The following is a 22199-nucleotide window of genomic DNA, read 5'->3' on the forward strand; positions in this document are numbered from 1 at the left end:
TGTTGATCTTCTTGAGACTTGTTGATCTTCTTGGAGGATCAGTCTTTGAACTTGTTGATTTTCTTAGATGATTGACCTTTGGGCTTGTTGATTGTAACGACCTGACCCCCTAGGACTTAGGTTAGGCCGTTACTAAAATAAATACATGCATAGGATTTGAAACGACGCTCAGTAATGTTGAAATAAATGCTAAATAGACAAGAGAAGTTCAAAAGAAATTTATTAAATGCAATTTTTAAAACAATCATAGGGTACCCATAATTTGTAAAGACTATTAAAATATAAAAGTAACAATCCTTCATAATAGGTTTCAAACAGTAAAACTAGGAATTGAGGGTAAAATAAGGATTCTAAATTTTAAGATGCGGAAGCGTAAAAACTAGTCCCAGTGGCTCGATCATGAATTCCGCTGCGCTATCGCCGGTGCATCTCTATCCTTACCTGAAACATCAACATAAGAAAGAATGAGTACGAAATACTCAGTAAGTAGCCCCACCACTGGGGTCAGGCTAGGCATCTATGTTCTCTAGATACCCGCATATGGCACATAAATACATGTAACAGACAAGAGACTGAGTCCTATCCTATTGTAGTTAAGTATGCCCACAAAACTGGTAAATCCCGAAGGAAACAAAAAACTGGTGAATCCCGAAGGAAACACAAAACTGGTGAATCCCGAAGGAAACACAAACTGGTAAATCCCGAAGGAAACACAAACTGGTGAATCCCGAAGGAAACACAAAACTGGTGAATCCCGAAGGAAACACAAAATTGGTGAATCCCGAAGGAAACACAAAACTGGTGAATCCCGAAGAAAACACAAACTGGTGAATCCTAAAGAAAACACAAACTGGTGAGCATCTAACTAGTCAATGAGGATATTCACACAATCTTAACGTGCTAAGATTCAACATTGTACAGTTCTAAAACATACATAAAAATTCTTGATACCATGGCTTCATCACATACACATGATTCTTAATAACATATTATACATCATATGTATAACTTACATCTTAAATCCACAACATGCAAGTATGCCTCAACACCAGCAGATCAGACATCGACATATGAAAATACATGCTATCACATACTAACGATCAAGTACTTAGGTGTGTATGTAAAAAAATCAGAATTCGTGCCAGAACATACTTTGATTCAGGTCATACTGTGAATCAACATGCTAACATTTACCATAACATACACTTATCATGCTAGCATGCAACTAAAACCTGGCCCGTGGGCAGTTCCAGTGGTAAGATTACTTACCTCGAAGTCAAGTTCAAATATTAAACCAAGCTAATGCTCTTCAACAAAATAAACTTTGAATTAAGTCCCCTAATACAGACATAATACTAAATTTCAGTCTTTGGAATCAGAACCCAACATAAAAATTTAATCAGACGGTCACCAAAACTTACCCAAACGAAACTTACAGATTTCGACTCCAAAATTTCCTCTTAGCAGATTTTAGAACTCATACCAAAACACCAATCTAAACATGATTTTAGTCCCAAATTAGTAACTTAATTTTCTTATAAGTACCCTTAACCCAAAAGAAAAACAGCCCAACTACTCTCCCAAACTTAACAATTCCTAACGAAAAACCAGTCTTCTTCTCGATGAGCAACGTCCTCAAAATCCTCTGAATATCACTTCTGAAAGTCCAAACTTAACGAATTTTAACCAAAATTATTCCAAAACAAACTACACCCAAACTTCCAGGAAAACACCTAAAATTAAGAATCTTACTCAAAAGAGATGTGACAACAACCGTGACGACGGTAGATGCTGGGCAGCGTCGGACGAAGAAGCGACGCCAGACGAAGAAGTGGCTCTAGACGACAAGACGGATCAGCAACGACGTAGAACCCACGATCTTAGATCTGGCACCCGCGGACGGCTGACAGTCAACGACGACCGATACGACGTGAGCAGAGGCGTGCAAAACCCCAGTGTGATGAGTCAGCGGCGAGGAGAGACATGGGCACGCTACTGAGAAGGGAGAGACCATGTGGTTTGGGTCGCCGATGCTCACGGACGGTACCGTTAGGCAAGGGTTGCCGAGAGAGAGAGAGATGCGAGGGGTGGAGGTGATCGGCGAGCGGCTGGGATTCGTGGCTGGCGACGGATGTTCAGCGTCTGATCTGGGCAGCGGCGGCTAAAGGAGGAAGAAAAACGAAGGGGGGGTTTCATATGAGAGTAAGGCGTGAGGAAAAGGGTTATTCTTTTTATTTTTAAAATAATAATAATAATAAAAGGAAAATAGTACAATTATAATTAAATCCTTTCCTTATTCCAACTTATACCATTTAAATTTCTTTCCTTTTCCAAGAAATAAATTCTTGCCATAAATTTTCAAATTGAGTTTGACAATTGAAAAGAATTTGAATAATTTCCATGCCAACACTTAAATCCTCGCACTTATACTTTAAATTAAAAAATTCCAAACGTACCCTTCCACTAAGGATAATTACTGGAAAGGGAAAAATTACATTATTATTAAATAAAAAGGCGCGGGATGATACATTGATCTTCTTGGATGATCGGCCTTCGGACTTGTTGATCTTCTTGGAGGATCAGTGTTAGCACGAGGCTTCCAGAGAAACTTGTTTCGTGGAGTTGAAATTGAGTTGGTGTTGATGTTGAGGTTGATTTGATGCAATGTGGTTCGATCTTTAGTACTTGATCCTCTAATTCTCTCTCAATTGGGTGAATGTGCTTGACTTGAAGAAGAAAAGCACCGGACGTTCTTGAAGTAGAAGTCTTGGAAGAGTCTTTGGGTCTTCAAGGATCTTCTGTCTTCTAGGAGTGCAGCTCCAGAAGTCTTGGGAGTCTTCTTCTTGTTGATGAATTCTCTCTGGGCTCTCTGAATGTAGAAAATGTTTGTATCTTCACAGGACTTCAGTCTTAAGAAGCTTGTATCTTCAAAGGATTTCAGTCTTCAGAATGCTTGCATCTTCAAAGGACTTCAGTCTTCATGATGCTTGTATCTTCGAAGGACTTCAGTCTTCATATATGGTAACCTTCAGGAGTCAAGGAGTCATCTGATTGTAAAGAATTCTCTATAAGCTCTCTGGAGTATAGAATTGTTGACCCTCACAAATGAGGAGAACTCCATTTATAGAGTTCTCTACTGGACTTCATGGCTTAGGCTTGGTCGGTCCATGGGCCTGACTAATTGGATTTAGGCCTTATTTGACATATTGGTCAAATTAAGCCTATTTATGGGCTAAATTGGACTTTTAGCCCAAAAAATAATATCAAATTGGACCGAAGTAATTTTATTCAATCCAACGGTTACGAAGGAAACATGTGGCATCATCGGACTTCGCCAATTTATGTCTTCAACTTCAATTTGGGATAAATGTCAACTTCTAATTAGTCTCGAATTTAATTATTTGGAATTTCGTCATTAGTTTAGTAAATGACGTAAAAATTTACGATCGGTCCAAAATTTCTCATTCAACAGCTTTACAAATATATTATAGTTATATTCTTTTCAGAAAACACACACACACACATATATATAAACTATCATCATATTATTAAATATACTCTTACGTCTATTTATCAGTTCGTTGATTTAAGCCAATAATGACTATTGTATCTATTTTCTCATATACACTTTTTTTTTTTAATCATACCGTAACAAGTTATTTTTATAAATTTAGTAGTTTGCAAATATATATCTTATATATATTATTTTTATTTTTATCATTCACCGGTCACCAACTTTAAACATGTTATGAACGAAACCATATAAACGTTATGGACACAAATAATCTAACAACATTGTTAGTAAAATCGACTACTTTAGGACTGTTTGTTTTACGGACATTCTATATTTCTATAAAATAGGTATCTTGAATACCATATTTATGTTGTGGTATTAAGATGTCCTGTTCTGGAGATTTTCGGGCATCATAGGATGTTCTTACTAAGGGCATCTCGACAATTTTGGATGCCAACATGAGTTTTTCAAATTTCCAAATTGAAGGTATCTTCATTTTACATTTTTGTCCTTTTTTATATAGATATATTAATCTTCATTTGCATTATATAATTAAAATAAATATCGTCAACCATATATATCATTTTTTTTTGTTATATCATAATTCTTATTTTTTTTAGCAATGTATTCAAATTTAAATTTAAATTAATATTTATTTTATAAAAAAAATCTCAAAGTGTGATATTTTACTTTGTTGAGAAAAACAACATATAAAAAAAATAATTTAAAAAGAGATTCAAATGGATTAAAACAAATATGTAATATAAGTTCAAATTAGTTATAAATAAATAAAAAGTCGTAAGGTATTCTTGAAATATTATGTAAATTTAAGACATTACCGAGTAAAAATCCTATGAAACAAACAAATTTATCAAAATATTCTCAAATGTATGTAAAAATATTCCTACAAAATAAGCATGGTAATCTAATGATGTCAAACATCTATAATTTTGTATATCTATAATTTTGGGCATCTAAGTTTTTGGTTATCTACATTCCCAAAAAACAAACCGCCTATACATTTCTCATTCCACTCCAAGCATTTTATTTATTTTTCATTTATTAAAAAAATCCAATTATTTGCTTATTCATCATAAAATGGATCAATCTAGCAATGATAGAATTTATATTATGTTTACTAAATCACATCAAAATTTTACCTAACTTCATAGGTGTAATAGATGTAATGCATGAAATACATATGAACATATGAATAAAGAGACTTTGATACTCAAATTGGAATTTGCAACCATTATAAATGAAATACAAATGAATTGGTAAATTCTAACATTTTTCATATGATTTTATTTTTTTAATTAATCAATTATTATTATTATTATTTTTTTGTAATAGTCTAACAAAAGAAGATAAAAAAATTAACGTGCCTTTGATATATACAAGATTGTTTTAATTTAATCTAAGGGGTTGTTTGATAAGCCTCCATCAAGTTGGGTTCCCGTGTTTGATGCCTGCTTAAAAGAAAGTGGTGGGTTTTAAACCCACTGTATTACTTACCCTTTTCTCTCTCTCTCTCTCTTTTTTTTTCTTTTTTCTTTTTTTTAAAGAATAGGTTAACAATTTAACTTTGAGCTTAATAGGTATAGTTCTCTCCTTCTTTCACACGGTATTTTCAAGCGTTTTAATTACTCTTCCCCATTTTTCTCTCTCTACCCATCACACGTTTTCATTACTCACCTCTCTTTTCTCCTCTTCTCTCTTTTTTCACCGTTCGGTTTGTCTTCTTCATCTCGTCTCTTTGTTCTCCCTCCGGCTCGAATGGGTTGTATTTCTCTCAGAATTCATTCCATATTCACATTTTCTTGCTCGACGATGCATTTCTCTTCTTTGATTTTTTTCGTATGGCTTTTTTTTTTAGATCGGGTAGATATGAACGACTTGTTAGTAGACCTAACGGTATTTTTTTTTTTTTTTTTGTTGAACTAACCATTTTTTGGTAGAACCAACTATTTTTTAGTAGAAATGAACACTTTTATAGTAGATCTAGTTTTTTTTTTTTTTCTGTTTAGATCTAATTTTTTTTCGAATATTTGATATCCCGCTTAAGATTTGTACGTTATCCTTGATTTTCTCATATTTTATTTGTCCTTGCATGTTTGATTTTTCAATTGTTGTTGGTTCTATACTTCATCTGATTCATTTATGTTCTATTTTAGCTTTCGTTCCATTTTGGGCATCTTTTTGGCTTGCGTGTTTGTGACTAGAAGGATTTACTCTTATAATTTGTTCTTCGTCTCTTACAATTTGTTTCCACTTTTGTTTCTACTGGCTCAAATAGGTTTTTTTTTCCCATTTCAATCGTATTTACTTCGTCTTTGATCTTCCTTCCCCTGCTAATATCTATTTTATTTCGTGACTGTCTTCCATATTTTTTTCTTCTAGATTTGCTCTTTCTGCTTCAATAATAAACCATGTGTCCTTCCCTTGCCATGTTTTTTTTTATGCTTTTCTATCAAAATTTGACGGCGAGTGAATTCTTAGTAAGAGATACTGATCATGTTATTGGAGCTTGGTGGGGGTCTAATCCACTCATCCATCACAACAACATATCTGTTTTATATTTTTTTTCCTTGAAGGTCGATGATAATTTGTTCCAAAAATTTGCAATCTAATATTTGTATATGATTTCGATTTGATTTTATTTCATTTTGATTTTTAGATTAAAAAAGGAATGCAACTCTGTTTTTCCTTATGTTTTTTAGACTGCTTTGTAATTTCTTCCTCTATACATATTCAATTTGTTTGATGTTCTATATCGGATGAATGAGGTTTTTTTTTTTTTTTGTTCCATTGAAATTGTTTTCTATATTCAACTAAATTCAATTTTCGTATATTTAAATTTAACTTCAATTTTACAAGTGTTGAAACTGCTTATTTTCTTTGTTTGGAGTTGGATTTGTTCTAATGAAAGAGTTGTACCAAATCCTGAGACTCTCTACTCTTTATTCTTATGTCCATTTATGTGTGAGATATTATGTTGTATTTATGTCAATTTTCAGCTCAACCACTGAATTAATATTGACTTGACCATTACTTAATTTTTTTTTGTTTGAATTGACTCTCTTTATTATAGGTATATTGTACTTACTGTTGAACTTATTGAGGTTAGGTAGAGGGAGTGAGGGAAAAATTTTCCATGAGCTAAACGGGGACGAGGACGGGGAATGTGTTTCCCGACCCCGCCCCGTTCCCCGTTCCCCATTCCCCATTCCCACCCCGATTAGCTTCTACATATTTATTTATAGTTATCTAATGTTATGTTGTTATTATTATTATAAATAATTACATTTAAATTTTAAATTTAATTATTTATTGGGAAGGTAAAAATATGTTTAAATTTAGATTATATATGTGAATAATTTGATTTATTTTTTTCTAATAAAAATAATTAGCTTTTTAAGCAAAAATTTAAGTAATATATCTTTAAATTCAAATTGTTATATAAAACTACAATATTAACAATTTAGTAATAAAGTCAATTATTTAATAAAATTTGTTCACATTAGTGATTTAAATTGATTGAATTTTTACAAAAAAAATGTAACGGAGAAAAAATTCCCCTCGGGGAATCCCCACCTGCCAAATGCCTCTGGAGATTTCACGGGGATGGGAAATGAAATGAGGAGTGGGAACGGGGATGGGGAATGGTTCCCCGGCCCCGCCCGGCCCATGGACATCTCTAGGTTAGGTGCACTCAAGTGTACCTAACTTTTCTCACCAACCATCCTTATTGTATCTGAAAGAACGGTGAAGTTCCGTAACAGAAGCGAGAACGTTCCCAATTTTAATTTTACACATAATCATAAAATTGCAGAAAAACAATTATGCATTATCACATAAAATTATAGCATGCATAAGAATAGGGAAAAAAGAATTAGGGTTTAGGGTTTCAAGAAAACTTATCCTTCAAGAACAAAAACCTTATTCACGAAATCTCCTTTCCAAAATGGTCCCGATCAATCACGATAAAAAACACCCAAAGATGACACTACCAAGCAGAGCTTTCTATATTCTCTTTTAGGTAGAGAATCCTCAAGAGTTTTGTGGGCTATGAGATTTTGGAAGAGGGAGAAAGATTTTAGAGACACAACAATTTTCTTTTTCAGTGTGTTCTTCTGAGAAAACAGAGAGATCCAATTGAAATATGTAAAATCTTTTGTAAAGAATATGAAGACCATACGCACCAAAAACCACCACTAACATCACGATTAAAATTGAGAGAAAATGAGGGAGGAAGTTATAACTCCTTCCCAAAATAATTTAAAAACAAAATAATTTAATAAAACAATTTAACAAATTATTTGAATAAATAAATATATATATATATATATATATGCGTTCGTTCTTCGTGATATGTGCGTTGGTGAGATTGAGGTGAATGAAGATGAATGGTGAATTACTTCTCTAGGTGAGAAAATTGGATGATGCGTTGGTGAGATGCATTACACTCTCTATAATGTGTACAAGCTTTTTATGAGTCAGATCAAAGTATAAATCTAATTCAGGTTCCCGGTAATTCCAGGGTTGAACACAAAGATTTATGCTAGACTAACGCAAACCTTGCATTGCAGCAGTTGCAGAAGGGTTCTAAATAAATGTTGGAGGAGTTTATCTACACTAATCTTACTGCATGCATACAAGAAGACACAAGAATTCCAGTGAAACACAGGACTTAATGAATGAATGGTGCTAAGTGCTAGGGGTATGCGTTGATCCAAGTAAAATGAACACGTACAGAAGTGTGGGTGAAGATGAAGATGAGAGATGCTTGTTTACAAACCAAATGTATGTAAATGCGTTAGGTTTTTGTTTATCTAATATTGTTATTCGACATTTCTCAATGCGAATGCCACATATGTTCCTATTTCTAGGGTGCATGCGTTGGTTACAGAAAGCAATGGAACATAAGTATTTTTATCTCTAAATCTACTTTGCATTCTGACTCTATGCGTTTCTAGCTATCCTATTCTCTCGAATGGTTTTAGCTGAGGTAACTTCAACCAGATGATCAAAATGATTAAAGCTTTATAAATTAAACCTGCAACAAGTCACAAACGCATCTATCGCACAATAGAATGTAGGCAAAGGCAAAAGTGATGGATCAAATGCACGATTTAATAAAGAACGAAACTATCTTTACAATGAATACACTTAATCGCATGAGATGAAAAATGGAAATGAAGTGGAAAAAAAAAAAAAAAAGAGTCGAGCCACATAGTTCAATCTATTGTCCTCTTTGGCTTGATCTAAATGCATGTACAACCAACTTGGTGAAGAAATGAAGAAGAATTATCTCTCGAGCTTGGTCTTCTATAATTCTCTTTGATCAATGATGACCATGGTTCTTTCCCTCCTATGTTCTCCTTGCAGCAGCAAAGTAACTACAATCTAAGTTCCAAAGCTTTCAATCTGAATTATGGTATATGATATCTGGTTGCAAGTCTTCCTATTTATAGGCATCTTTTTCTCAGCAACTTGTGATATGGTAACATTAATTTCCATGCCTTGGTCAGTCGTTTGTTAGTTCAGTTGCTTTTTAGACGCCGAATAGTCAAATACCTATACTTGCAAGTGGTGATTTGATAGGAACAACACGAACTGATGTATCTTCTCTGCGTTGGAAACCTTCAGACACATGATTTTGTGTTAGCTTAGCTGCGAAACTTAGCAAATTTTCTTGAAATCATGCGATAAGATGCGTTAGAGAAGCAATTATATAAAAAAGAATAGGCTAGTAGTGTTTGAGGAATTCTATGCGTTTTTCCTTTAATACAAATGTGTTTTTATCATTAAGAATCCTAATTGTTCCAACTTTTGAGAGGCAACAACTTGTATTTCTACTAGATTCAACACGGTAATCACCTTGTCATATAATATATATTAAACTATATGTTATATCAAATAATACATAAGTTATAGTTTTAATATTGTATCAAATACAATATACCCTATAGTTTTATTTTTCTCAATAATGCATGGTATTTAATATAAATCACATTTATACTAAATTCAGTTATATGAGTCTCATCCACATAATTAGTATTTGAATCATATTCAAGTATTTAATTCCCCTCAAAATAAATTCTATATTATAATATATCAAATACATTATATTAATCATATCATATATAATTAATTTAAATTAATTATATCACATATAATTAATTTATCCATTTAATTTGAACAATTCAAATTAACCCAAAATTAATTCTCATTAATCTTTGTTAAGCTACAGAGGGGATTATATGGATCTGTAGATTGAAGCTTTAATGGTACTTGAATGATTAATTAAACTCTTTTAATCAAATTATTCAACATCCATTAACTGTCGATCACCCCTTAAAGACTGACAACTACACTATTCGCACTATATATATATATTTGTGTCCATTTGATATAACTAGTCAACAGCACGATGACCCTCCATAAATTGCTTGTAAGTACATTTGGATCAAAATTATCGTTTTGCCCCTGTAGTTATATATAACTCCTTAAGTAATCCCTTTCATGAACAATAAGTCATAGTCTAACTATGACCAAAGCTCTCTCAGACCAAGAAGGGTGTGGCGCCACATTGTTCAAGCCCCGTAATTAGCCTTAAGAGAACAATTTATCTACTTACCCATACGTTAGGGAACGAGTGAATTTCGTCTTATGTAGTTGTTTTCTCGACCTCCTAATCAGAAGAATCCCCAAAATGGTAGGCTTATCGAGTCAGAAATCTGGCCACTCTCACCCATACAAATCAAATGACCACTTTCATAGGCAGGAGTTCACAACTTATTGAAGATTCAAGTCACCTATGGTCATCTTTGTGAAATGTAAGTCTCTACTATTAACAGTGTTATATAATGAGACTATTCATTTCGTGGTTTGATCTGATATAAACCCCTTTATATAGAATACCCTCACTCACATGTCTTTGCATGAATGATCAGGATCAGATCAGTTGTAGCACTTTATAACAATTGTAAAATCTACAAAGCGGGTCTTATTCGTAGTGTCACCAGGATAAGATATCCAGCCTTATCCATCTACTACAGATCATTTAGGTTATCACTTAAACATGATCTATGTGTATGTCTCTACATACATGTTTAAGCTACAAAAGATGATAATTTGTAGAAATACAAGTTATTTTTGCTCTTAAGTTGGAACAACTAAGGTTTTTAATGATAAATTCTCCTCATTTTTAGAAGAAACGCATGGATTTATTCAAACATTAGCAAACTCATGCAAAAGAAGTTTTATTACTAAATATCGTGGCGCTAACGCACTGTATTGCAGGATTTCAACACGAGGATTAACGCTAACGCATTAGAAAAGTGCTGCAGGGAAAGCTTTAACTCATGGGCCATGCGTCGGAGGGAGTTGAACGTAGAGAATATTCATTGATCCAAGCTAATTGTGTCACATCACCACTTACAAGCATGGGCACCTGCAGCAGGCGGCATCTAAAAAGCTCCCGAGAGTCAGGCGGCTAACCAGGGCATGGACTTTAATGCTAACCAAGGCATGGACTTTAATGCTACCCATTCACCAAGTGGACATGACCAACGCCTATAAATAGATGAAGTCCCTCCAGAATCAAGAAGATCAGAATTTATTAAGATCCTTACTCTCTATATAGTGTAGTCATAGTCTTAGTCTTTTAGAAGTTGTGTTGTGGTGTCAAGACGATCAGAAGGGTTGAGAACCACCACCAATGTCGGTCAGGGAGTGGAGGAAGCCAATCTTGAGAAAGACACTTCGTCCAATTCCTATACAAGTGATTGTACACAACGAGATTGAGCCAAAGAAATACAAGAGATTGTATTCTTTGGCTTGACTCAGTTTCCTTTATCTCATTTATCGCTTTCATTTCATTTGATTAAATATTGCGTTTGTAAAGACTCTGTTTCTTATAAAATTCATATATTTGATCCATCACACTTGGCCCCTGTTTGTCTCTTGTTTATGTTGAATGCATTAATACTTTATGCAAACTTCATTTCAACGCTTAAGCCAACTTGACAAATTGGTAAAAAACATCTTTAACTTAGATTGTTTGAAAGAATAACTAAGCTGCATCAAATAGGACGCCTTTGAAAGAATAACTAAGCTGCATCAAATAGGACGCCTAGTACAGCTAGAGATAGACTTACTGGTGTTTGTTGTATTTTTTATTAGACACATGCATCCTAGAGATAGGTTTTGTATGTTATTCGCATTGAGAAATGTTGAATGAAGTCTAATGTATCAACAAAAGATAAGCAAATCATTTCATCTCATCCACATCACATCCTGGGTTGTGTACATTCATCTTAGACCGACACATCCACTTACATTGAACTCCATTCTCACATGATCCATCACTAACTACTCAACTCTTTTGCATCTCTTGCACAGGCACAACAATTTAGTGTAAATAACCCATTTCTCACATTTATTTAGGAAAACCCCTACAGAGATACAACGCAAGGTCTGCGTTTGGTTAACTGAATCTCTGAGTTCGATCCTGGATTTACCAGGAACCTAAATTAGATTTATACTTGGGTCTGGTTTAGGAAAACTTGAACGTCATTAGAAGTTGTGTGTGTTCTGCTGCATATATCTGACGCCCCAATGCGTTACAATTACTTAGACGCATTAAAGCATAAATGCATCACTTATACTTAGAATGTATACTTCCAATTTATTTTATACAAAACACTCCTAGGGTGAATCACGATAGCAACGAACAGAAGATAACCTTAGATTTAGTTTATTAGTTTGTGGTTAATGCTACTAAATGTTGAATAAACCATCTCATATTTTATTAAATAAATAAAATTGTTTGTACATTACAATTACAAACTACAGGACCCACGAGATTTAGGGCATCAACACTAACAGTATCCTCTACTTATACCGGAATCCCTCCTCATATTTTTTTAGACTTCTCCACAGCCTCTTCTGATAAATTGTATTGGTACGCCCTTGCTCTAACTTTTTTATTTCAACTTTTTCTTAAACCGTTTTACATTCTCATATGTGTGGTTTGACTATTGCAATATATTTTGTTTCCTTCTTCCACTTCTAACTTCAACTTATTCCATCCATAAAAGGTATGCTTCCCTCTTTTCTTATAATCAAAGTAAGTTATGTCATTAACATTTTTATATTTTTGTTAGGCCCCGAACCGATTTTTCTACTCCCTGGTTGTGGACTTTCTCGACATTCATTCACTCTGAATATAATAAAAAAGGTATGATCTAGTATATTTTATTTCTACTTCAATCGTATTGATCTGCCCTATGGTCTAACTATATTTCTTTTTCTTCCGCGTAGGGTCCAAACTAATCGAACATACCTTTCGTAACTAGTTTGAGGTTCGTAAGTTTTACGTTCATAATGATCTTTGTTATAGTCTATTGTTTGTTGCTTGAATTGGTGAACATTTGTAATGTATATAGTTTTGTATTTTTCACTTGTATGTTGACATTGTTGGGGCCTGTTTAGCTGTGGACTTTGATTTGTTGTAAATAGTTTGAGGTTTGTTTTAATTTTCAATCACTAAATTTCAATTTATAATTTTAATTTGGTTCATTCTATATTCATTTTATTTTATCTGACAATTTTTTGTGAAATTAAAAAGTACATTTCAAATATGTATAGAATAAAAAAATTGTTTTTATTTATATAAACAATAGTTGTAAATACATAAAATTAATTTTCATTAGAATATCTGTAAATATGAAAAATGTGAATGAGTGGGGACCAATTCTGAAGGAAAGTTACGTGTAATATTTTCTAGTATTGCATAAATTCCACGACAAAGAAAGTATAAACATAGGAATAAACATAATAATGGAAGTTTGTATCTTTTCAACATCATAAGCATAGGGATAAAATGAAAAAGGTCTTAAAATTGCTTTTTAACAAGTCTTGAAATTGCTTTTAACAATATTCAAAATTTCAAAATTTCAATCATTATTATCTAATATGATAATAAATTGCTTTTAATAATCAAAATTTTGTATTTTGTATTTTTTATTTTTTGGGTGTGAAATGACAAGGGTCGTCCTATAATTTATTTTGGCTAATTATAAATTTTTTCGTGTATATATATATATATTCACTCTATAACATTTTCCAAAATTTCAACCCTCAATTTTTGACTAAAACCACATTGTCTAATTTTTTTTTATAATATGAAAGTAGTGTCTTGTTTTAATATATATATATATTTTCAAACTCTTTATATTACATTTTTAGATGATATTTATTATATTAATTACACAGAATTGTTCTAGGTAATGTTACTAACTAAGTCCCGAAACCATCATTTATTGAAACTTTAGAGTATGCTTAAATTGTAGGCCTATGAGTTATGAACTATTATAATAAATTTTAGACAAATCCAAATATCTCAACTATCATAATAGTTATGTAGACTTGTTTCGCTTTTACGTAGATACACTTATAATTTATCAAGTAGAATATCTAATTGTACAATTTAGTTTTTTATAGATAGTAAAGGGCTGTATGAGAACCCTTATACCATAACCATTAGAACCTTTGGATCCTAAATGCCTATCACTGGTATTGACTACCCCTATTTTGAAAATATAGGTAGATGGAAAACACAACTTATATGTCACATTAGTCATAACCCAGGGATCTACCTATCCTGGCACGAATGTCATAGACAAGTTAGTGAGTAAAAGGGGCATTACACAAGTCGTATGAAACATTCGATAAAGCGGAACATGCGTATAGGTCTTACAGTACAACGCATGTTGGACAAGTTAATAACCAGGGCATAGAACAATATAGTACAACTATTGCAAGTGCAGTAGACATCAAACAAATGGACCCAATTTAAAGATGATTTTGGCTACCGAAATATTTTTCCGATGGCAATGATCATAATTGCATTTCTAAAAAAAAAAAAAAAAAAAAAAAAATATTTGAACATCTTATCTACTTGTTGAACAATATTCACGTACTGCATTTACGTCGTGAACATTTTTAATTCAGCTATTTGACTTCATGAGGTTTTTTTTTTTTTAATGTGGCACGAAGTTGTTTAATTTGAATAATGCTTTATGACGTATACATGCATGAATCAGGATGGCAGGTGATGGAAAAAGATCGAAACACACAGATAATGAACTTTGTTCCAGGAAATAGAGGACAAGATTTGGCTAGGATCACAAGAATATCCTACCTCAGATAATGAACAAACCCAACTGCTTGAGGATGCAATAGAAGAAGATCAAGCATATATGTCCACAAGGAGAGTAGGTGTACCAGATATATCCATAAGCAAAGCAAGCGTATCGGCTGAGCCATCTAGAGGGAGTAAGAGAAAACAATGGACATTCCAGACTGAAACGATTTGACTTCATTCGATCAACCGCTAATATTCAATCAACGCACATGATCAGACTCTTTGCGAGGCAAACCAAAAAATATAAATTGGAATTTGGACGTCGAAAGGAGGTAGTTCAGGTCATATTTGGTATTAAAGGGCTGACTAAGGATGATAGATGCGGCCTAATTGATATAATTGGCACAAACATACAAAAGACGAACCTCTTCCTTACTGTATAGGAAGAGAAATGGCTATGGTATTGTACACGCCTACTTGTTAAGATCTACTAGACTCACCACCTAATATTTCAACCAAAAAACATATATTTTGTCAATTTATTTTTGGGAACGGCCACATGTTCGATTGTTTGATATAATTTTTGTGATGTTCAGGAAAATGTAACTATACTATACTATCACATCATCACCATCATTATGAAATGAAAGGTAATTATTCTATGTACAATTTCAGTTTGACATATACGATCCATATTGTATAAATATAAACTAAGTTATCCAGCTATTCAACATTTATGTGTTTGTACATGTTAATTTTTTTTTATAATAATATCAAGACAAGATTCAATATACATACAATATACCAATTTCATAAGTAATTGAGTTGCAATATGACATGTATTTTGGTGGTATGTGAGAATTAGAGTTTTTTACGGTTTTTTAAAAAGAATACGTTGAAAAGAATCTATTATGTTTTACAAATTGAAAAAAAAAAAAAAGAGTTTTTCCAGTTTGTCATAAAGGGTTGAGAAAATATGTGTATAGCTGAAAATTAATCAACAATATCAAAGAAGAAAAAAAGTAGGAAAAATAACAATCTCATTTACAAAAACTGTACCAGATACCCTAACTTAACTCTCACACAGATTTTCAAATTCAACTCAACTCTGCATACCAAATACAGATAATAATTATCAATTCAACTCAACTCTGCACAACAAATATAGATAATTTAATTATGTAAATAATTTAACTCTCCTGATAATAATTACCAACTTATCTCAACTCTAAATGAAAGATATTTGACGCTCTAATAGGATGAAGTTTGAAAGAAAGCAACAATAGAGAAAGTGGGTTGGAGAAAAACTAATTCCACGATTATGGTGTTTATTTTGGAGAATAAAATGAATGAAAATTGGAAAATAAAATTATGATTTGCACGATTATAGGATTTTTTTTTTTTTTTTTTTCTTTTTAGAGAAGAAAGTGGAGGAAATTTAGGAGAGATTAAAGTGGGAGGTTATGATTTTTTTTCTTTTTATTTTTTTATATAAAGTTATTAAGGGGAATATTTTTTCTTTTTTAGGAGGAAGTAAGGTCAATATGAATATGGTGATTGAGCTATGTTTTTTTTAATGCGCATATCACAATTGGCATAGTGTAGGTTCCATTTTTTTACCTCACAATATTATTAAAAAAAAATTAAAATTATATTTTAAAGTCGTGATAAAATAAAAGTAAAATTTATGGCATTTTGGTCGAAAGTAGAATATAGGTAGAACCATTTGTGTTATTATCCTATTTAATTTCCTAAAATTTCCTTACATCCGAATGCTATAAGTAAAAAATGTTATTTGATCACCACGACAAGCTTGGTCAAATTTAAACAAGCTTGCTAATAATCCAATTAGAACTAAAAATTACAATTGGATTGGTCAAGTAAGAGTGACTGGGCCGAAGATTCAATCTCATTAAAATCTATTAGAGAATTGGGCCATAGGAAATATTGGGCCCGTGCCCAACTTTGGCCCAAGCCAAAATCACTTTTTTGGCCCAATAGACATTTAGGCCCAAGTCCACCTATGGTCTTTGGAAAATTCTATGAGGTTGTGAAGGTATGGAGATTATAACCTTCGCTAATGCTAAAGCTTCATCAATATTTGAAAATTTTATTCACATTCAAGATCATTACAAAATTAAAGTTCACTTAATGAATTAAACTTGTTTGAAAATCTTGTCCAACACCAACAATTTCAAATATCATAAAAATCGTGATCTTAAACAAATGATTTTGATATGTTTATAACTTAGAGGTTAATTTAACACATTTTCTTATACTTATTTTCAAACATAGGGAGAAAATATACGTGTTAAGTTTGAGAATTCTTGGAACAATTTTATATTATAGGATAAAACTAACCCTTTTCTACCTGTTTAAATGAAAAATATGTACATGACAAAGATGAAAGGAAGGATAGGTTGTGGAGGAGTGGGTGGGATAAGTTGGATTGTATGAGACTCAATTTGGTCTCCGATCTTTGCGGGTTGTGAAAAGGTGGAGAAATGGGCCATTGTCTGAACTCACTGTCCGGGTTGGTGATTATCTCTCTCCCTTTGACAGTGGAATGTAATTGGTTGATCTTATTAATGTTGTTAATCACGTGGGATGTGGATCAATCTGAGTTTAGTGGTTTGGTGGAGGAGATTGTCTCATTGTCTAAGGCTGCCTAGGTTGTGTATTTCAACTAGTGTCTAAGACCAACGAATGGGCGATTCACAACTTTCTTGTGCAATAGTCACTTTCGACAATCTTGGAGTTAGTCTTGTAAGTCTCTTTTCTTCTTTTTTGAAGAAATTAGTAAGGATTCTCTGGGATTGCTTGATTGATTGAGAAGACTTGTGTGTATGACTCTCTTTAGTTTTAAGATACTTTTTTTTTGCTTTAAAAAAATAAAGGAAAAAAAGAGAGTGAAAAGAAGCACAATTTTTAAATTTAATTACATGTTCACCCGAAAAAGTTTATTTGTTTTAATAATAATAAAAATAATAAAAAAGCTAAAACAACATAGTTTAATTGACATGCAAATGTACATGTAACTAATTACGCCTTAATTCGAATCTTTTTAGTCGTAGTCTTATCTTTAATAAATATCAATCTTGTACATAATTACGCCTTAATTCGAATCTTTTTAATCATAGTCTTATTTTTAATAAATATCAATCACGTTAATTAAGAAGGTCAATCGCATCTTAAAATTTTAAACTATTGGAGGGTTAAATCGATATATATACATAGGAAATAAAAGTTTTTTTTTTTTTTTTTTTTTTTTTTGGAGACAAGGAACTAAAAGCATATGCCAAACTCTATGTATTAGAGAAAAAAAAAAAAAGGAAAAAGAAAAAGAAAGTCGAAGAAAAACCCTCCGAGAAATTAAAAACAGTAGACACTGGCAAGAAAACTTCCAAAAATGCAAGAGACAGCAACGGATAAGGGGAGAAGCTAAACCCATAGCCAGCCTGCGACCCTATTCTTTCCGAGCTTCTAAGAAAGGCATCAATGGCGTACCTCAGGACCGCCATGGATTCCGCCTTCTGGGATTTGAACATTTCTTCCCCTCAAACCCTCGCCGGAACCGCCAAGGCCGTACCCGGTGAACCATTTCCCCTCGATGGAGCTCGAGCCAGCCGTAGCCTGCGGATTCAGCAAATCTCCCTCCTCGGCAATGGATTTCCTCTCGGAATTATTCCTTCATACTCTCCCTCTTCACAGAAGGAGTTAGGTTCCTTTTCTCTTCAGTCGCTCTTGTTTAGGTTGCCCGCGGCTGATTGGTGAGTAGCAATTAGCAATGGCTTCTTCCCCATCTCTTTGGTTAGCGATAATGTCGATTGTTTGACTCCTCTGAAAATCATAGGGAAAAGTAGTTGCATTTGCTATTGTAATAATCAACTACAGGAAAAACTTATCGAAATTCAGAAATGAACTTAGCCTCATTGAATCTTTTGGTGTTTGTTTAGATATTTGAGCTTTGTGATCGTATGTTCCTTGGTTAGGGTAGGTTATTTCTTTATACTTTAACAGTTCTTTTATCACCTGCTACAGCGTTTTTTTTTTTTTTCGGGGGCCCGTCATTGATAATGTTGATTCCTGGTGTTTTCAGTGCTTAAATTTACTTGCAGTTTTCAATTAGTAATGTTACACCCTAATTCAGTTCCATACTTCTAGTGTATATTTTATCTTGTTTGCTTCTTTGAAATTTTCTTGGCATTATAGGCCTAATGGTTATCAAACAAGGCTTAATTTTGTCGTTTAATTATTTATACTTTGTTCCATCACAATTAAGTTGCTTACATATTTACAAACATTATTCTACTATCAGATTATCAACTCATGATGAACATACTGACAGAACCCAATGTTACTCATGAAGAAAGGGGTTAGGGATCATTGGAGAGTGTTCTTCTCTATTCCAAACTACCATATTTCACTTACCAAAACCAAAACCATACCTTAGATATTACCCTGTTTCTATGCAGACCTAAGTTTTGTTTTCCTAACTTCACCTTAGCTTTATAATTTGGTCACACCAATGATAACTTACAATTTAAGTCCTTCATTCTCGAAATGTTTCTTAGGACATACATCCACTAATTGTGGCCTTCAATCACATGTCCTTCTGGTTTCAGCATTGGTATTTTCACAGAGAATTGAAATTTTGGCTTTCTCATTCGTCTAAACAAATTTTTTTTTGAAGGAAAAAAGTCCAACATGACTATTTACCTCTGACATTGTTTAGATTTCATTTGCAATCGATTTCGCAAATTTCAGATGTATTATCTTATGGAATCTTTACACTTCTAGGTGGGTTGGACTGATTGGCCAATTTCGTCCAAAGAAACTGATATCTTCTATAAAAGCTGAACTTTCTGCTGCGGACAGCCTTGAGCTCCCTGTCTTGAAAGATGTTGCTAGACAGTTTCTGGACAAGTCACTCTATACGTATGGACTATGCTCTCAGTTTTCTCCTAATCCATTTTCATCTGTATATGTCAGCACAGAAGCGCATGGTGAGAGGAAAGGGTGTCGCCACAAAGCGATGTTTTACCACAAGGTGACCAGTGTAGTCATCTAAGTTACATTAAATGATAACTATAGGAAAAGAGAGAGAGATGCTTTTCATCAGGTTCTTTAAATAATAAAAATTATGAAGGGCTGATATTTGGTATGCATTTTACCTTTTTTTTTTTTTTTTGACAATATGTGGCCTGGGAGAATTGAACTTAGGTTAATAGTACAAATACTATGCCAGTTGAGTCATACTCATTTTGGTGTTTACATTTTATATTTGCTGGGTAAGCTACATGTCCTAAAATTCTTAAGCTTCAAATTATTGTTTTTTTAAAGTCAGCATTATATTTAGCATTTGAAACATTTTAAGGATTATATCGTTCCATAGCAGACACTTATTTTGCCTGACTGCAAAAGATTGAATTATATTGCTACTTCAATTCAGTGAAAATTTTTTGCTTGCTTTATTTTCCTTTAATTGTATTCAGAAACCTTATTGCTTGCCACCTTTGTCTGCAGCTTCCTCATCATGATATAAACGTGGATGCGGCTTGGCCAGAGCTCTTTATTGATCATAAAGGTCAGTATTGGGATGTGCCCGAGTCTATATCTTTGGATCTTTCATCTCTTAAGTCCGAATCTGGGTTGCGATACCGAGTTGGGTTGCATAAGAATGGTGGCATTCCCCGTGCTCTTAATTCTACCAATAGCAATGATCCACCTCTTGCTCTTATGCCTGGATTATGTGCAAAGGCTGCATTCTCTTTTGAAAAGAACAGGTACCTTTGGAGGGTAAAAGAAAGGAAGCAAGACTTGATAGAGAAGACAGACAAGAGGGAATGGTATTGGAAGCCATCATATGACGTGCGCCTTAAAGAACCTCATGCTGCCATATCTGGAATCATCGGTTGGTCTACCGCTTTCTAAATTTTGGTTTCCACTATATGCGTGTGTCCTACTCCTCTCTGACCCTCTACATGCACGACAATTCAAAAGCGTTATTTCAAAATACACATCATAGCTTGCTTGTTTCATATCTAGTGTTTGCACATCAGGTGGCACTTTTAGCTCTTGGTTTGGAGGCAACGACACGGCTGGGTCCAATGGAGATGGAAACTTAACTATGGGCCATAAGAAAAGAAGTCCATTGAATGCTGATCTTTTTGGTTCGATTTGCTATACTTTCCAACATGGGAGATTTAAAAAGCAATTTGGTGACCTTACGAGGATAGATGCTCGTTTAGATATTTCATCAGCTTCAGGGTTTGCCAAAAGAGTTTTTCGTGGTTTCAAGAAATCTGTTGATGATCTTGAGAGATCAAAATCTTCCCCCAGACTCAATTTGGTCTTTCAACAACAGGTAAAAGTATCTTTTAGCTTTGTGATACCAGTTCAGGTCCCTATTCATATAGAAAATATCAGTTCACAAACTAAAACTCAAGATAAGAGTTCATTTATTTAAACCACGCTTCAAAAGACATGAATGATGTTAAGAAGAAATGTTATCTGCAGGTCGCTGGTCCGATTGTCTTCCGTGTAGATTCCAGGCTTATGCTCGATTCTGCCTCTGGCAAGCACGGTCCCCATATCGAGAACACAATATACAGCTTAAATTATTCATTTAGGCTTCTTCAATCAGGCAAAGCTGTTTTCTGGTATTCTCCCCAAAGGAAAGAAGGAATGGTCGAGTTGCGCCTGTTTGAGTTTTGACTTTGACATCATTAATTTCGGTTAGAGTTCGGTTGATGCGTTCAATTCTTGCCTTTTGACAATGAAATCGGCTTATATAGAGTTAGTTTAGCACTTGATGAGCCCTTTCTTCCCATTTATTTAGTGTTGCACAACTCTTGCAGATGTAGAATATACTAGTGCTGTACTTGTTTATGTCACACATTAGTTGCTCAAAAAATATGGGCATCTGAAATTATTGAACTTGCAGCAAAAAGTTGGGCTGTTCTTTGTTCCTAGTCTTCTCTTTGAATCTTCATTCCATCAGGATCAGTTTCATAATTCAATAGTAAAGGCATCTTTCTGCATTGCAGCTGCAGAAATGGATGAATCAACATGTCGTTTGCTCGGAGTCACGTCAAATCCTCTCGAAATTGGACATTTCCTTTATTATTTTGTTCGTTCGAGTATTAACATGCAAAACAGGCAATTTACCACTTTATACCATCCATGTTCTTCATCACATTCGTTCGAGTAATCTATTCTCGACCGATATTCAGACATTGATACTTTTTCGCTGTATGATACATACAATCTCATCTCATTTTCGACCATCTTATTATGAGTTTTACATTTTGATCAATTTTATTCCCTTACATTTTAAATACAGTATAAATAAATATATATAAATAAAGTGAATTTTCAAACACTTTTGACATTTTTTACTTTTTGTATAAATTTATCTCAATTAGAAATTTATCCCGAGATATAAATAAATATATAATAACTAAATTATATATAAACTCGAACTACAAAATCTTTCTCAAATTGTCCATTTCTAATTATTGACTTCTTAAT

The 22199-nt window shown here is 33.3% G+C and overlaps 1 protein-coding gene across 1 annotated transcript; it reads left to right on the forward strand.

The window, feature by feature from the left end:
- Positions 1–18003: 18003 nt before the first annotated feature.
- Positions 18004–21640, forward strand: LOC120068164 (protein TRIGALACTOSYLDIACYLGLYCEROL 4, chloroplastic). Its single transcript, XM_039019873.1, has 5 exons — positions 18004–18436; positions 19467–19716; positions 20193–20580; positions 20729–21033; positions 21186–21640. Exons 1-5 carry the CDS (start codon positions 18165–18167, stop codon positions 21381–21383), a joined length of 1413 nt encoding a protein of 470 aa, XP_038875801.1. The 5' UTR covers positions 18004–18164; the 3' UTR covers positions 21384–21640.
- The last annotated feature ends 559 nt before the right edge of the window (positions 21641–22199 follow it).

This window comes from Benincasa hispida, chromosome 1, assembly GCF_009727055.1.
Source record: "Benincasa hispida cultivar B227 chromosome 1, ASM972705v1, whole genome shotgun sequence".
Taxonomy (NCBI): Eukaryota; Viridiplantae; Streptophyta; class Magnoliopsida; order Cucurbitales; family Cucurbitaceae; genus Benincasa; species Benincasa hispida.

Bases quoted from the DNA above. Each gene is read 5' to 3' on its own strand.
- LOC120068164 (XM_039019873.1), top strand. From the start codon at position 18,165: ATGGCGTACCTCAGGACCGCCATGGATTCCGCCTTCTGGGATTTGAAC. The intron at 19,717-20,192 runs GTGACCAGTGTA...CTTTGTCTGCAG, and splicing joins AAGCGATGTTTTACCACAAG to CTTCCTCATCATGATATAAA. The intron at 21,034-21,185 runs GTAAAAGTATCT...TGTTATCTGCAG, and splicing joins ATTTGGTCTTTCAACAACAG to GTCGCTGGTCCGATTGTCTT.